This window comes from Lolium rigidum, chromosome 4, assembly GCF_022539505.1.
Source record: "Lolium rigidum isolate FL_2022 chromosome 4, APGP_CSIRO_Lrig_0.1, whole genome shotgun sequence".
In the NCBI taxonomy this organism is placed as follows: Eukaryota; Viridiplantae; Streptophyta; class Magnoliopsida; order Poales; family Poaceae; genus Lolium; species Lolium rigidum.
The window spans coordinates 83364862-83383360 of NC_061511.1; the positions used below are offsets into that span (position 1 = coordinate 83364862).

Consider the following 18499-nt stretch of genomic DNA (forward strand, 5'->3'; position numbering starts at 1 on the left):
TGTTGTGTGGTGCCTTCGGATTTTCTAGTGTATGATCTTTGTTTAACCTTTGTTCAATAAAATAATAAAGAATATCCTATGCATCTATCCATGTAGAAGCTGGACCATACACTAGGGTTTCTATATTTTCTATGCGGACTGAAAATTTGTGTTCAATCACAAGCAATTCCGTTTGGAGTTCATAGCAAACAATCGAGCATGCTGGCCTACACATCGCCTCTCTAAATATCCCGCTGCTGAAATTTTCCATGGAAAAAATGACTACTATACATATATTCGTATCCCTGCATTCCTTTCAACGAAGGTCCATTATACATCAAGAATCGTGAGGATACACCCCTAAATTCATCATTCAGAAGGAATCAGTGTCCACTATACATATATTCGTATCCCTGCATTCCTTTCAACGATGATAATTCAGTTTATGAAAACGACAACACATACTAGTATCATCTTCTTGAGAACAACTTGTGATATATACTAGACGATGATCCGACGTTATAGAAGTGTTTGGAGGCCGAGCCCCCACGCTATAAGAAGAGTTGCTATCAGCGGCACCGGTGGCCGCGCCGGAACACCCGCCGCTGTCTGGAACATGAGCTGGCCGCCATGGATATCGTAGGTCATCGTCTTTCCCGCCTGCAGCAGGCTGCCCAGGACGGATACGTCGGTCGATGGCAGTATGGACATGCACGTCTGCCCATCGGGGAGGTCGAAGAAGTAGTTGTTCACCGTGAGCTCCATCGTGGCGTCGGCACCGTCGAAGACCAGCGCGAGCGTGGGAACCTTGGCGTTGGCAAAGTACTGCGTAAGGAAGCACAGGTGGTAGAGGTCGCCGGGGGTGTCCACCGGAATCACGCCTTGTGACTGGATCTTGCTGACGAGCTCGCGCCTGAGGGCGTTGTACGCAGCCTCTTTGAGGTAGGTGACCGGCAGGGTTGTGCTCATGTACACCCCGCCGGAGCCGTCTGCCTGGGCGTCGAAGGTCCCCGCCGGGATGCTGGTCAGGGGCTTGCCGTCTACGAGCAGGCCGGTTAGCTTGACGTAGTAGTAAGGGTTCTGGTTGGCGGTGGGCGCGAGCAGCGGCGTGCTTTGACTCTTGGGGCGGCTGCCCACCGCGGCGGGCGCGACATCTTCGTCCCAGTTCCAGCTGACGAAGTTGTAACCGGTGTCATCGGGCGCGATGAAGTAGGAGAAACTGGTGATCTGGAGCTGGGTCACAAGGGAGAGAGCCCCCCTGTTGAAGCCGAGGAAGCCGGAGGAGCCGGCGAGGTCCGGCAACGTAATGTCGTCGCTGCAGCCGAACACGATACCGGCGACGGACGCCGTGTCGAAGTTGAACGTTTCGTTGGCGAGGTAGCCGGAGGTGTACCAGGTGGGCTTCATAGCGTCGGCCGCGTAGAAATCTAGTTCATACCTGCAGGCTGGGTATTGGGAGTTGCACTTGGGCTGGACGCCAGGGACCACCATCTGGCAGTACTGGGTGTCACAGCCAACGTAGCGGCTCAAGTCGGGCATGAAGGTTGTCGTGTCCAGCGGCGTGTACCTGAGGCACGAGGTGGCGGGGCAAGAGCCGCACTGCACCCAGATGAGCTCGCTGGTGATGTCCATGATGACGGGGATCTGCTGGGGAGATGTCCCGACGGAGAGCTCGAAGATGAAGGCGCCGTACGTGTCCGCCGCCGAGCTGCCCAGCTGGTCGTCGTTGGTGCGCCGGCCTGAGAAGTCCGTGACGCCCTGCTGCGCCCTGTCTTTTAGGAATTCTTTGGCGGAACGGTTGATGATTGAACGGACCGCTTTGGTGTTGAATCTGCCCGGCCGGACCACCGCCGACGACGAGAACGGGGGCGCTACGAGAAGGAGGAGCAGGAGGAGGAGTGATGAACCAGCGGCCATTGCTACCATCAATGCCACTGCCACACCTGTATGCCTGAACTTATGTACTGACTCGGCAGCTCCCTAGCTGGGTACCCCTACTAATATGCCAACATCTTGATATTTCCATTTCCCATCGTTTCTCTTTCTATCAATATTAAGTGGATGCGATTCTACACTGGCGTACAGCCGTAATTCATGAGGTGGTAGCCACTCGATCGTGCATAAGCTATCAGCACGTCAATTCTTTGTCCAAATATAGGGGATTTCTTTTAAAATTCTGTTCTGAAAAGTCAAATTTAATTACAGTGAAAAGTTAACTTGCTCTATTTCATCTCCTAGAGAAGTACAGGCCACTAATTAATTTGAAGTCCAGCTTCTCGAAATCTACTCATTAGACCCATAGGAAAATCTCAAAACACTCAATATCACCTCATTACCAAAATCCATAATCCTTTCACTTTTGAGGTGCCATTCGAGCTCCACTAGGGTGAGCATTTTCTCGTCTGCCACATCGTCTCCCTTTGATTCTTGGCTAGGGCAGTCGTCATCTTCTGCAACACAAGAATGATACCGCAACGATGTACGTCTTGTTTCGAAGAACAAAAAGATGAGTCTCTCCTTGGCGACTGACAAATGATACCGTCACGAGGTTAGTCTTGTATCGACGCCACCGAGGGTCACTTCTCCTGCCCGTTTCCCTTCCTTGATCTTCTCTAACCTCTAGGCATTGGACTAGCATCCACCTTCGTCAACACGCACTATCATGTACGAAGTTTCAACATTTTTAGGCTGTGAATTGTTTGTTTGTTTGCTTGTAATTGTGTTTGTATATTGTTGTCCGTAGCACATTATATCAGTCGGCTGTTTGAGATTTTATTAGTTTAAAGCTAGAGAGTTGGAGTGTCTCTTGTATAATTAGAGGGTTGTATATATGATTTTACTCGATAAGAAGAGGGGAGAGTTGTATGAGTATGTATAGTATCATGGACTTTTTAGAGGCTTTATTAATTTATAATGTGAACCTTGAGTGAGAGCGTTGTACTTGAATTGAGTACAATAAAGAGAGGGCCTTGACAGTAATATTTGTTTTTAGATGAAAGCCTCAAAGAGCCCGTGTTTAAATTAATAAAACTCCGAACGGCCGCCTGCACAGACATGAGACAACAAAACTTCATAGAAGAGAGAAGAATAACACCTATACCCTAAAAGAACGACCACAACAAGCTAAACATGAAAGAAATGTTGTCTGTGGCTTGAGATGTTCATCCTTCTTTAAATCTTTATCAATAAGGTTTAGCTGGATCCAACCCCTATCATCACCGGAAACATGCTGAAACCATCTTTCTGAGCACACTACCACCAAGAGAAACCAAGGGAACCGACGTGGACGAGGTTCCTAGAGCAACGCCTCTAGGAGCTGACAACACTTGAATGTCGTTGAGAATCTTGATTTTCATAAGGAGACCCAAGGCCATGATGCAGATAGGAGATAAGACTCCACGGGAATGCCTCCATGGAAGGGAATGGCGTGCAAGTGAGTCATCACCATCGGAACCAGAAGAACCGAGCTAGGATTTTATCTTGACCTATCTGCCATTCCCATCGTGGACATTACAAATGTGAAACCCGAAAACTGGAGCACCACCATGGAGTTGGTAAGAAATTAGAGACCAGCACAACTTCCTTCACTCGGGTTCTGGATGTTGAACATGAGAGTGATACTTCTGGCTACGAATTGTTCCTCAACAACGAAAGGGCCACCGAGAGCACATGGGGATGAGAGGAGGGGTACATGAGACCTCTGCTCCTGCCCCAACGACAATGGGAGTTGCCCAAGAGAGCTCCTGCACTATTCTCCTTCACCATTAGAACGATAAGTCAGCCACTCCTGGCCAGTGATCAACTCACCTGGAATAAGAAGAACTCACTCTATCTCCATGTTAGCTACAAACATCATAGCACCCACCGACCTCAAACCCTGTAGGATGCACAAGCACCATAGGCCCGTCGGTCGCACGGTATCCCTCGGGCACATATCTGGTAACATCAGGATCCAGACCACCACCAATGTCCAATAAGGTTGCCATGCCATGGGACGAAGCTCTGATCCAAAATGCCCTCGCCCTAGATCTCGTGCAAGGTTGAGCCTCGGGAGCCCATACTCCAGTATCGGCACCACAAGGCCAGGGGTAGCCAGAACACCAACGGGAGTCCCAGCTACCTGCATCAGGCGGAGGGGAACCAATTGACCTTGTCATGATCGAGGTCATCTTCTTCCGCCCGCCCGTAGGCGATCATGCGTAGCCGAAGGCGCCATCCACCGAAGCGACACCGAAGCCATCAGAACATGCGTTGATGGAGAGTGCGGGCGAGAGGGTTCGCAATCAGCCAAACAAGATGTCTCTATTGTTGTCATCCGCCGCATGGTCTTTGCCGGCGACATCCATCGGTGACGGCGGGAGGAGAGGAGCTTGGAAGGGGTTGTTCGAAAGGAATGGATCCGATGTGTAATAACCCAGAACATAGGAACAACGAAGGGTAGATTTAGAAATGGGATGTGCATTTCATCGCAAAACGGGGGAAATTTTCGCGCCTTATTGCAACTAAACCTAAGAGGGATCGAGGTTCTCTCTCATTTTGCATCTAGGGTTAGGCAATGTGAGTTAGGGAAATTTCGACATGATCTCTTTTGTAACTTGTTACTTTGGGGAATGTTTGCATTTGATAAGTGTTAAACATCTAAATATAAACATCACACAATATAAACAATGAATTTAAAATTCAAACTCAAGATACAAATTCAAATCATTTTGAATTTCAAAGTAAATATCAAATACAATATTTAATCAAGAATATACACATTACATAATACAAAAGCTCATAAACCAAAAACTTGAGCTTTATTGATATACAACACAATTACAAAGTCTTTACAATATTCTTGATACAAGAATTGATAAATAATAAACAGAAATGAAAATGAAGATTACAAATTGCTCCTATAACTAAAACCTAAACTAAATGCTTGAAGAACATATTCTGGTCATATTCAACTTCAAAACCTGCAAAACAAATCACAAACACTAGCCAGAATATAAGTGTTAGCTCAAGATTTAGTTTAGACAGTTAGCAAATGACACAATCTTCAGTTTTGGACAGAACCAAGTCACAAGACACTTGTGCTTGTCCAAAACCAGGGACAAGCACAAGATAGGATCAAGCAGCAGACCAAAACCGAGCAAGCTGCAGGGGGCTCAAGTTTCAAGCATATGAGAGCACACAGCTCAAGTGTGTTAGGCAAGCAACAAGCAAGGCCATGCAAAAGCATAGTCACCAAGCATGCCAGGCTTGTGTGTCAATGCAGGGAAAGAAGTAGGGATCATATAAAAGGAGCACAAACCCTAGAAACCAGAACCAGTCGACCAGATAGGATTCACCAGGTAAGGGTGAAGCAAGAACAAGCTTAGTTCATCCAGTTCATAACCAAGAACAGAAACCAACACAACCAACTTAGCCACCAGGAATCATGGTGACCTGAGAAGATCAACCAGAATCTGGAGGTGAAGGGCTGTGAACGAAAACCCCAAGTCTACATCAACCAAATATTTCATACTAGGAGCCGGAACAAGGTATACCAAGTTCCCGGACAGATCCAATGGATTTGATCCATCATATATGCATGAAATAAGCATGGGAATGAGCAGATGCTCATATGGGTAGATCATCACTTGGTTTTCACCAAGGATTACCGCCACCAAAAGCTACTAAAACAGAAACCATCCAGATACAAATCATGTGCACAGAGGCTAGAAAGCATGCACAGATACACACTAGCAAGATCACATGCACAGATAGCACCAGTAGATAGCATAGAATAGCAGCTAGTATAGACTACACAGAAAATCCTAGGTACATAACCATCAGAAACCCTAGATTTCTTCACAGGCAAGCATATTGGCATTCATACTTACTATGATCCCCTAATATGCAAGCAAAGTTGAGTAGCCAACAAGATCCAACCACTTGGTGAGCAACCAACACAGAGCAAGGCTACCGAGGTCACATCACACTTAGCACCAAATAAGAGCAAGCCAAATAGACCACATCACTATCCAGAAATGGATTCAGAGTTTGATTGCTTGTAAAAGAATCATGAACAACAAACTCATATACAAGCAAGACATTTAAATCATCACTACATAAGCAGTTCATCAGAATTAAGTAATCTAAGCATGAATTTATCACAGATCCATGCTAAGCATGACAGTAGCATACTGTTAAGCAACACAATTTAATTCATAGCCACTAGAGCAAGTCTAGATAGCTAGAAATAAGCCACAGAGCAAGTAAGCAACAGCACAGTGATGCTTGAGCATCAGCATCACCAAATAAGTGAACCATATAACCACAATGTTAGCCAGTAAGCAATCACTGACAAACAATTGATCAAATTGATCAATCATAGCAAGCCAAGCTACACAGAGAGATTTGCCAACAAGCAAGAAATGATCCAATGGATCATTGGATTGCAGAATTAGTACTGAATCATATCACAGTGCACCTCCGGCACACACACAAGTGTCACGGATGCATCACAAGTGCACCTAGACAAGCAAGCATGATAGACCAAGTGAGCATAAGCAAGTCATAACCAATCATAGCATGGCATAGATAGCTCTTGAACAAGCACAAGAGAGCATGGTAAGTGTAGATAATGCTAGGGGTAGCAACAAGGCAAGCATAGCATGAACAAGCAAGCAAAGCAAAGCATGTGCCAGCATCAGAAATGGCAATTGGGCCATGAACTTGCAAGAAATCGAAGCACAAGAAGATTGCACAAGAATAGCATGGCTCTAGATGGTCACAAGACCACCGTAGAGCAACAGATCATGAGGAGGAAGAAGGACAGTGGCAAGGGAGGCGCACGAAGAGAAAGAGGGGAGCAGAGGAACTTACCCACGCTCGGAGGCGTAGGCTATGGCATGGCGAGGCGCAGGCTCGCGCGGCCATAGCAGCCGCAAAGCCGGGAAGGCGCCGGCGTTACGCCGACGAACACCACCACAAGAAGACAAAGCATGGAGACGACGGCACGTGCGCCGCAAGCAAGCACCCGCGCCGGGTCGGTCTCGGAGGCGCACACGTCGACGACGAAGGCGAGAGCTCATCGGAGACCGCCGGATCGCCCATGGCGATTCTCCAGGAGATCCGGATCGAGGCGATTCGCCAGAGAGGACGAGAGGAGAGAAACGGCTCTGGACAGGATCGATAGATCTGCTCGAGGCGGTTCTAGATCGGTAGGTGGCCACGGCGGAGGAGGCCGGTGATGGCCGGAGCAGGGCGGCGGCCATGGCGGCGACGCCATCGCCTTAGGGTCGCCAGAGATTAGGGTTAGACGAGTGAGAAGAGGGCCGAGTGAGAGTGAGAGTGGTGGGCCGTTTCGGCGCCACCAAACCCAAAAGGGGGCCAGCCTATTTGGGCCGTCCCTGGGTTAGTCTATTGGGCTGGGCCCAATATGAGTCCAAGGGGTATTTTGGTCTTTTTCTAATTAATAAAAGATCAAAACTTTACCAAACTTTAATAAATCATAAACAACTCTAAAAATCCAATAAAAATTGGATTTATGAATGAAAAATAAATCTTAACCAGAAATAAAATATGAAATGGAATTTATGAAACAAATTCAAAATTATGAATTTTCAGAATTTAAATAATCACTTGGAATTTTCAATTATTATTTCCTTGTATTTAAAATTCAAGGAAAAATCTCACATAAGTTCAAAAACTTATTTTCAAACATTTCAAAATGAGATTCTATTATTCCAAGTCATTTCTTTTGAACAAGAGAATTTTTCCTGTAAAACTACTATATTCCCTTTTATTCCAAAAACTATAGAGGTAACTCTATAATTTCAAATTATTTTGGAATGACTAAGGTAATTACCAAGTAAAATCATGTTACTTTGAATTGTTGTACTTTGTGTGAATTACAATGATTAATACTTTTAAATCAATTGTAAATTACCGTCAAAGACATAAATCTTAAATACAACCCTAAATTGTAATAACTCAATGGGGTAAAGAGATTCAACATAAAATAATACATCCATGATTGCATTATTTGGATTTTTATAACATTGTCCTTACCGGACAATGATGCTTCTTACGTAACCCGAGGTCCAGGTTCCATCAACCGCATTGAACCGCACTATCTCGCAGTCCACGTGCAAGTTCACCCTTGCTCATGTCAACTTGATTATTTTTACTACTTTTAATGCAAAGCTATATACTTATCATTCCCGCATCGCAAATGAAATGTTAATTTCCAACTATGAATATGACTATGTGGCTGGCAATGGAACCATGGTATGTGTTGATATGGTGGAGGTTCCATTGCAATGGGTTATATCACCCTAGCATTAAATTACCAATGCCGTCCAGCGATTCTAGCGCCGTACAAACCGCGTTGACCATGAGATCTATAATGGCTCTGGGAAGCCAGCCGTATCTTTTCCCTTCGCACGCCAACGGATTGGTAGAGCCGGCGGGTGTTGGAGGCACTCGCCGTAGGTTGGGATAGCCTTTTAAATCCCCATCCATTAGTGATGATGGCTCTACGATCTATGAAGGATTGTCCAAAGTACACCATGAGTAAAGCCGTATTATCTGGGGAAGTCTACCGGAGGTGTGCGGGTGGACAAAAGGGTGGGTTTGCAGTCGCGGAGAAGGCGGTGTGGGCTTGGATCTTTATACCTGGCCTCACACCAAAGGAAGTGTGAACGGGGGCAAGTCCTCGCGGATGGCAAAAAGGGTGAGATCTCTTGTGGGAAAAGTAACGCACCTCTCGCAGAGTGTATCAAATTGTGGCCGTCACTCCTTGTTCCGGAAGGGAACCGCGAACGCGGCAGAAAGGAACTCCACGAAGTTCTGGTCAACCCGTGAAGACCGACGGGCATAGTTTTCATAATAAAAGCAACCTTTTGAAGAAATGTTTTCAAAACATGCATTGACTCGCGATTTCCCGATCAATGGTCGTAGCTAGTGCATCAAACACCTTTTATTCTTTTAGAACTTGCCGAGTACCTCCGTACTCACTTTCTTTCGACACCCTTGCTAGACCGTGATCCCGAAGTGGAGGCTATCAACGATGGGGCACCGGAAGGAAGCTACGAGCTGGTCTACGAAGAACCCGATCTTACCGGCGGAGGGAAGGCGTAGACTATGGGATAGTCTACGGACTCGCATGACACGGAGGTGGAGGAGTAGTGACATACCTTAGTATCATAGAGCCGAGCAACGTAGAACTTACCTAAATAAGTTGTTGAGCTCTTTTCATCTTTAGTATAAGTTGTAATGGTACTTTAGTAGTCTCTTAGGGTGTTCTCATAGGACTCGTGAGAATACCAACTTGTAAGACAATGTTTGTAATAAAGTATGGAGTGTTATGACCCGCAATGTTTCGTTGTACCACTCTGAGGGATATGGCAATTTGTGAGGAAGCCCCTTCACAAAGATCATATCAACGACTTGTATACTACAACATGCAGTGGTATGCGGGGTCACCGCAGCTGGTATCAGAGCAAATGTTGCGACCTTAGGTTGGAAAAACCTAGTATAGGGAAGAAACCGGTAGGAGTCTAGTAGAAATAGTAAAGGATTCTCTAGAAATATGGTGGTTATTCACTTGAGAATAGCAAAACCATATATTTTAGTGCGATAATTCTTTATTATAGCTATTATGATGCATTATCACTACTAATATTCTCGCTTTTGTATACAGCCATAATGGCGAACACTTTTCCCAAGAGGACTTTGAGGAAAGTTGAGGGTTGGCTTGGTGATTATGATGGACCAATAACAGCTCTCCCGTGTGGGATGTCGAAGGAACTTCATTGCGATCCACGTGATACCTGTTATCAAGTATACTTACTATGATGGGGAAATCCTAGCCAAGTGCAGAGTATCGGTCCAACTACCGGAAAACCGCTAATGAGCCGTATAATGCCATACGGAGAAGCCAAAACTATCACCACAGACCTACCATATGGGCCTATTCAAGGCAATCCTTGAGATAAGGCAGCACAAGTCAAGTAGAACTCCTATGTTCGGAGTTTTCTCATATACCTCATGCCGAGGAAGATGAGGATCCCACTCTTAATCATTTGGTGTTAGCCCACGTAAGTCCTGAAGCCGCAAAGACAAAGCACATGGATAGTCGTAAGTCTTTATTGACCACGATGTATCTTTTACACATGAAGATGAGAGGTGAGATTGACCACATGCTAGCTGAGTTCACGGACCCCGATAAAGTCCAAACTCGGATGCATGACTTGAGGGCACAACCACAACATACTACACCCTTCTTTAACCCGCATAGAGTGATGTAGATTTGAGTGACCAAGTGGTTCAAGAGAAATCTACCTACAAGAGACCCACTTACACCTAACTTTGTTCCGCACTATCCACATGTGTCAAGCATCGTATGATACCGGATATGGGGGAGACCATTCATGGAACATAAATTGCTCGGAGTCACCGATTGAAAACTCGACGGGTTGGCGTTTCGGGAACCTTTCGGTGATGAGGAGGAGCCAATTCCATGTGATACCGGAGATGAGAGTGATGCGGTTAACCCAAATGTTAACCAACACTACGAGCAGGAAGAGAAAGGTACCGATTCCATTTCTTTAGATTTGGAGATGGGTATATCTAAACCATCGCAAGACGAAGTAGGTGAGAGTTCCGGAACAAAGAAAAAGAAGAAGAAGAAGATGAGGGGTCAAGTGAATAGGAATCCTCCATGGATGACCGGAGAAGAGGCATCGTATTCCACCGGGGATATGTATGAGTCTTTATCTAGTTACTTTGGAATGACAGATCTCCGTCTCGGCACTTCGTCCGATTCAGATTACATACCTACCGGAAGGACCTTTGTTCCGGACGGTGTTCGAAGACTAGTCGCCGTACCGGTTGGACCCCGGGATGTACGCGGAGGCGAATGAAGACGATGAGGAGTAGAGCTCCAAGGAAGAATAAAGTAATCTAGGTGGTATTGTAATAGAACGTATTTTAAATTCCCGTTGGCTTGGGCTTGGAGCCAAATAAGTGGTTTATATGTACCACATGTAATATAAGTTTGTGAGTGTGTTATGTATTATACGGTGTATATACATAATAAATGTTTGTTTTGGATTTGCTTCTTGATTTCATTGTGTGACTAGTTTCGGGCAATGAGTTGAGCTCGTAAAACATTCGCATGGTGTAATTATGAGTAATCGCTCTTTGTTACAGGACTAGGGGGAAATGGCGTTAGTAGAAACCGAAGAGGCTCGCAGAGAGCGGGAAGAAAGAGAAAAAGAGGAGGCAGATGCGAGCAACTAGAGCAGTAAAACGCACCACCACCACCACACCCAATGTTGCACCCGGACTTCCAACAAGATATGAGGTCAATGGAGGAAGACAGAAGGCGTTACTGTGAAAGTCGAGCAAGAATATGCAGGATTTCTTTACCCATGTCATCAATGATAGGGGTAATGAAGGCAAGGGAGTAACACTATCGGACTTCCAAAATGCAAGACCACTACCATTCACATCAGCTCCAGTAACCAATGGACGCCGAAGATTGGCTTATGGATACCGAACGGAAATTGAAGACCGTTGGTTGCAACGATGAGGAGAAGATCGGATATACCACTTATCCGTTGTCGTGACCAGCAAGCATCATGGTGGGAGAACCTTGTAGCAAAGACACCCTCCGGATAAGGTATTCACCCGGGAGGAGTTTAAGAAGAAGTTTCGGGATGCTCATGTTCCGGACAGCGTGGTGGAGCCGAAGAAGAGGGAGTTTGAAGAATCGAGACTGAATACCGCACCAATCATGCAAGATGTTCGGGATTTCAATAGGTTATCCAGATATGCACCTGAAGATGTAGATACAGAGGAAAAGCGGAAGAAGCGGTTCATGAAAGGCATGAATCCATACATGAAGATGCAACCGAGGTTGGCAAGAACTCGCCGAATTCCGAGAACCGATTGACTCGGCAATCACTTTCGAGGATGACTACAGTGCAAGTCCAGGAGGACAGGAGGAAGAGGGCTCGTATAGAACCAAGGAAGTACCCAATCAGTAAACCAACACCTGATCGAAGTTTCAAACCTCGATACAGACCTACTACCGGTAATCAATACAACCGAGGAGGTCAGAGTCAGAATCCAATCACCAAATCATCCGCAACAATTGTGGCCTAAAGGGTCATTTGCGTAAGGATTGTCGAAAACCCGTAATCATTTGCTATGGTTGTGGGAAGGAAGGACACATTAAGCCGGAGTGTCCAAACAAGTCGTCTTGGAGTGGACAAGAGCTCTGGAGGACGAGGTGGCAACAACAACAACAACAACAACAATAACAACAACCGCAACTACAACAACAACAACAATAAGAGGGGAAAGCCTTATGGAAAGCTGAATTGCACATCTTTGGAACAAGCGGAAGAATCGGATCAAACAGTCTTAGGTACGCTAAGCATTCTTACTCATCCTGGCAAAGTATTATTTGATACTGGAGCAACCACATCATTTCTTGCATTGGAGTTTGTGGAAAAATTCGGGCTTAGATGTTCTAAGTTAGAAACCCCTATAACCGTCCTATCCGCGGGGGAACGATCTTAGTGACCCACGTGAAAGAAGCACAAGTCCTAACCATATGTGACCGTGTGTATTTCGCGGACCTATTAATCATACCCATGAAGGACATATCGATCATCTTAGGGATGGATTGGTTGACCGAAAATGGAGCGGTGATTAACTCGTGGAGACAAAACAAGATCACTTCGCGACTCCATCGGAGGTAGAATTGTGTTCCAAGGAGATAAGTACAATGAATTAGAGATTGGATTGGAACTCAACAGCACTCGAAGGAAGTGAGAATTGAAGATATTCCTGTAGTGAATGAATTTAAGGATGTATTTCCTAAGGAACTACCGGGAATGCCACCCGATAGAGAGATAGAATTCACAATCGACTCCGATTCCAGGCACAAGCACCAATAGCACAACCACCATATAAGATGGGGCCAAAGGAGTTAGTGGAACCGAAAGCTCGGATAGATGAACTGGAACGAAGGGATTTATTCAAGAAAGTGTGTCACCATGGGGTACACCAGCTTATTTTTGTGGATAAAAGAGATGGAGGAAAGAGAATGTGTGGAGATTATAGAAATTTGAACAATGTAACTATCAAGAACAAGTATCCTTTACCTAGAATTCAAGATCTTTTTGATCAAGTTCAAGGAGCAGGAGTCTTCTCGAAGATAGATTTAAGGTCGGGATACCATCAAATCAAGATCAAGAAGGAAGATGTACCAAAAACAAGCATTCGTATCAAGGTATGGACACCATGAATACTTGGTTGTACCATTTGGACTAACAAATGCACCAGCAATTTTCATGAATTTGATGAACAAGATATTCATGAAGTACTTGGACAAGTTTGTGATAGTGTTCATAGATGATATTTTAATCTATTCCAAAGATAAAGAAGAACATGCCAAACATTTGAAGATAGTTCTGCAAACTTTGAGAGAACATCAGCTATATGCGAAGTTCAGCAAGTGCAAATTTTGGTTAGATAGCGTTGAATTTCTTGGACATGTCATAACCAAAGAAGGCATAGCGGTGAATCCAAGCAAGGTTCAGTCCGTACTGGAATGGAAATCACCTAAAAATGCTAAGGAGATACGAGGATTTCTTGGTATGGCGAGGCTATTATCGGAGATTCATAGAGGGATTTTCGAAGATTGCAAGACCAATGACCAAGTTACTCAAGAAAAATACTCCATTTGTGTGGATCGATGAGTGTGAAGCCGCCTTCCAAACACTCAAGGATAAGTTAACCACAAGCACCGGTGTTAGCAGGTCCTCGAACCTCGGAAAGGATTACACGGTGTATTGTGATGCTTCCAAGAATGGACTTGGATGTGTTCTTATGCAAGATCGGAAGGTAATAGCTTATGGATCAAGACAAGCTTGAAACCACATGAACACAACTACCCAAGACATGATCTCGAGTTAGCGGCAGTTGTGTATGCTTTGAAGAGTTGGAGACAATTTCTATATGGATCCAAGTGTGAGTTATACACTGATCACAAAAGTTTGAAGTATTTCTTCACCCATAAAGAATTAAACATGAGACAGAAGAGATGGTTGGAGTTGATTAAGGATTACGACCTTAAGATCAACTATACACCAGGCAAGGCTAATGTAGTAGCAGATGCCCTAAGTAGGAAAAGTACGGAGAATCAACCTACGGAATGGGAGATTCCAAAGGAACTTCGAAGGAGTTAGAAGATGCTCGGATCTTGTTTATTCAAGGTGATGCCAAAGGAAGTATAGCAACCATGAGGATTATGGATGAGATGTACTCGGATTTGAAATATGAGATTATCCGGAAGCAAGCGGATGATTTGTTCATCCAAGAGGAAATCAAGAGGATTGGAGAAGGAAAACCATCGGAATTCCATCTAGGGGATTTTGATTCATTATATTTCCAGAAAAGGATCTGTGTACCAGATGATCCACAAGTGAAGTCAATCATATTAAAAGAAGCACATGAAACCCCTTATTCCATACATCCAGGAAGTACCAAGATGTATATGGATTTGAAGGAGATGTTCTGGTGGAACAACATGAAAAGAGAAATAGCACAATATGTCTCGGAATGTCATACATGTCAACGAGTGAAGGCGAGAACATCGAAGTCCCGCGGGATTACTCAAACCACTAGAGATACCGGAATGGAAATGGGATGAAATCGGAATGGATTTTGTTACTCGGTTTACCAATGACTAGTAAGAGGAAGGATATGATATGGGTAATAGTGGATAGACTTACCAAGAGCGCTCATTTCATAGCCGTAAACACAAAAGATACTCGCGAGAAAAGCTTGTGGATATTTATGTGAAGGAAAGTGTGAGTAAACATGGAGTACCAAAGAAGATAGTCTCATATAGAGGTTCGATTTTCACATCAGCATTCTGGAAACAACTACAAGAATCTTTGGGATCCAAGTTGGATTTCAGTACAGCATATCATCCACAAACCGGAGGACAAACCGAAAGAACCAATCAGATACTTGAGGACATGCTTAGAGCTTGTGCTCTGAACTTTGGAGGCTCATGGGAGGATCATTTACCTTTAGCGGAGTTCTCATATAACAATAGTTATCGAGTAGCATTCGGATGGCACCGTACGAAGCATTGTACGGAAGGAAGTGTAGATCACCAATTTGTTGGTTTGAAACCGGAGAAAACAAGGAGTTTACACCGGATTACATCAAAGAAAGACAAGACGTCATCGAGGTGATCCGGGATAGACTCAAGATAGCTCAGAGTCGTCAGAAGAGTTACGCCGACTTAAAGAGAAGAGATTGGGAACCGAAAGTGGGAGACATGGTTTATTTAAAGGTTAGCCCAATGAAAGGACTTAAAAGGTTCGGAGTGAAAGGAAAGTTAAGTTCTCGATATATTGGACCATTTAAGATACTCGATCGAATCGAGGAACAGACCTTTGAGTTGGAATTACCGGCACAACTAAGTCAAGTTCATAATGTATTTCATGTTTCACAACTCGAGAAAATGTTTGAAGGCACCGGATGATCCTATCACATATGAAGAAATAGAATTGCAATCCGACCTAACTTATGTGGAAAGGCCCGAAAAGATCTTAGAAGTTCAATGGAAGAAGTTAAGAAACAGGGCAATCAAATACCGTAAAGTGCAATGGCAACATCATCCCGAGCGAGAAGCTACTTGGGAGACAGAAGAAGAACTCGGGAAGTCTTACCCCGAGATGTTCAGGTACCAATCTTAACTTCGGGACGAAGTTTCGTTAAGGGGAGAGGCTGTAATAACCCGGTAACATAGGAACAACGAAGGGTAGATTTAGAAATGGGATGTGCATTTCATCGCAAAACGGGGGAAATTTTCGCGCCTTATTGCAACTAAACCTAAGAGGGATCGAGGTTCTCTCTCATTTTGCATCTAGGGTTAGGCAATGTGAGTTAGGGAAATTTCGACATGATCTCTTTTGTAACTTGTTACTTTGGGGAATGTTTGCATTTGATAAGTGTTAAACATCTAAATATAAACATCACACAATATAAACAATGAATTTAAAATTCAAACTCAAGATACAAATTCAAATCATTTTGAATTTCAAAGTAAATATCAAATACAATATTTAATCAAGAATATACACATTACATAATACAAAAGCTCATAAACCAAAAACTTGAGCTTTATTGATATACAACACAATTACAAAGTCTTTACAATATTCTTGATACAAGAATTGATAAATAATAAACAGAAATGAAAATGAAGATTACAAATTTGCTCCTATAACTAAAACCTAAACTAAATGTCTTGAAGAACATATTCTGGTCATATTCAACTTCAAAACCCGCAAAACAAATCACAAACACTAGCCGTAATATAAGTGTTAGCTCAAGATTTAGTTTAGACAGTTAGCAAATGACACAATCTTCGGTTTGGACAGAACCAAGTCACAAGACACTTGTGCTTGTCCAAAACCAGGGACAAGCACAAGATAGGATCAGAGGCAGACCAAAGACCGAGCAAGCTACAGGGGCTCAAGTTTCAGCCATATGAGAGCACACAGCTCAAGTGTGCTTGGCAAGCAACAAGCAAGGCCATGCAAAGGCATGAGTCACCAAGCATGCCGGGCTTGTGTGTCAATGGCAGGGAAAGAAGTAGGGATCATATAAATAGCAGCACAAACCCTAGAAACCAGAACCAGTCGACCAGATAGGATTCACCAGGTAAGGGTGAAGCAAGAACAAGCACAGTTCATCCAGTTCATAACCAAGAACAAAAACCAACACAACCAACTTAGCCACCAGGAATCATGGTGACCTGAGAAGATCAACCAGAATCTGGAGGTGAAGGGTCGTGAACAGAAACCCCAAGTCTACATCAACCAAATATTTCATACTAGGAGCCGGAACAAGGTATACCAAGTTCCCGGACGGATCCAATGGATTTGATCCATCATATATGCATGAAATAAGCATGGGAATGAGCAGATGCTCATATGGGTAGATCATCACTTGGTTTTCACCAAGGATTACTCGCTATCAAAAGCTACTAAAACGAAAACCATCCAGATACAAATCATGTGCACAGAGGCTAGAAAGCATGCACAGATACACACTAGCAAGATCACATGCACAGATAGCACCAGTAGATAGCATAGAATAGCAGCTAGTATAGACTACACAGAAAATCCTAGGTACATAACCATCAGAAACCCTAGATTTCTTCACAGGCAAGCATATTGGCATTCATACTTACTATGATCCCCTAATATGCAAGCAAAGTTAAGTAGCCAACAAGATCCAACCACTTGGTGAGCAACCGATCGAGTAGCAAGGCTACCGAGGTCACATCACACTTAGCACCAAATAAGAGCAAGCCAAATAGACCACATCACTATCCAGAAATGGATTCAGAGTTTGATTGCTTGTAAAAGAATCATGAACAGCAAACTCATATACAAGCAAGACATTTAAATCATCACTGCATAAGCAGTTCATCAGAATTAAGTAATCTAAGCATGAATTTATCACAGATCCATGCTAAGCATGACAGTAGCATACTGTTAAGCAACACAATTTAATTCATAGCCACTAGAGCAAGTCTAGATAGCTAGAAATAAGCCACAGTACAAGTAAGCAACAGCACAGGGATGCTTGAGCATCAGCATCACCAAATAAGTGAACCATATAACCACAGTGTTAGCCAGTAAGCAATCATCGACAAACAATTGATCAAATTGATCAATCATAGCAAGCCAAGCTACACGAGAGATTTGCCAACAAGCAAGAAATGATCCAATGGATCATTGGATTGCAGAATTAGTACTCGAATCATATCACGTGCACCTCCGGCACACACACAAGTGTCACGGATGCATCACAAGTGCACCTAGACAAGCAAGCATGATAGACCAGATGAGCATAAGCAAGTCATAACCAATCATAGCATGGCATAGATAGCTCTTGAACAAGCACAAGTAGAGCATGGTAAGTGTAGATAATGCTAGGGGTAGCAACAAGGCAAGCATAGCATGAACAAGCAAGCAAAGCGAAGCATGTGCCGAGCACCAGGAAATGGCAATTGGGCCATGAACTTGCGATAGAACCGAAGCACAAGAAGATTGCACAGCAATAGCATGGCTCTAGATGGTCACAAGACCACCGAGAGAGCAACAGATCATGAGGAGGAAGAAGGACGAGTGGCAAGGGAGGCGCACGAAGAGAAAGAGGGGAGCGAGAGGAACTTACCCACGCCCGGAGGCGAAGCTATGGCATGGCGAGGCAGAGTGCCCGCGCGGCCATAGCAGCTGCAAAGCCGAGGAAGGCGCGGCGTTACGCCGACGAACACCACCACAGCAGACACAGCATGGAGACGACGGCACATGCGCTGCAAGCAGCACCCGCGCCAGGTCGGTCTCGGAGGCGCACACGTCGACGACGAAGGCGAGAGCTCGTCGGAGACCGCCAGATCGCCCATGGCGATTCTCCAGGAGATCCAGATCGAGGCGATTCG

The 18499-nt window shown here is 44.5% G+C and overlaps 1 protein-coding gene across 1 annotated transcript; it reads right to left on the reverse strand.

The window, feature by feature from the left end:
- Positions 1 to 381: 381 nt before the first annotated feature.
- Positions 382 to 1961, reverse strand: LOC124708378 (aspartic proteinase nepenthesin-2-like). The gene has a single exon (XM_047240055.1). The coding sequence runs from the start codon at positions 1903 to 1905 to the stop codon at positions 499 to 501; it is 1407 nt and encodes a 468-aa protein (XP_047096011.1). The 5' UTR covers positions 1906 to 1961; the 3' UTR covers positions 382 to 498.
- Between the last annotated feature and the right edge of the window lie 16538 nt (positions 1962 to 18499).

Coding starts and splice junctions, on each gene's coding strand:
- LOC124708378 (XM_047240055.1), bottom strand. CDS start 1,905: ATGGTAGCAATGGCCGCTGGTTCATCACTCCTCCTCCTGCTCCTCCTT.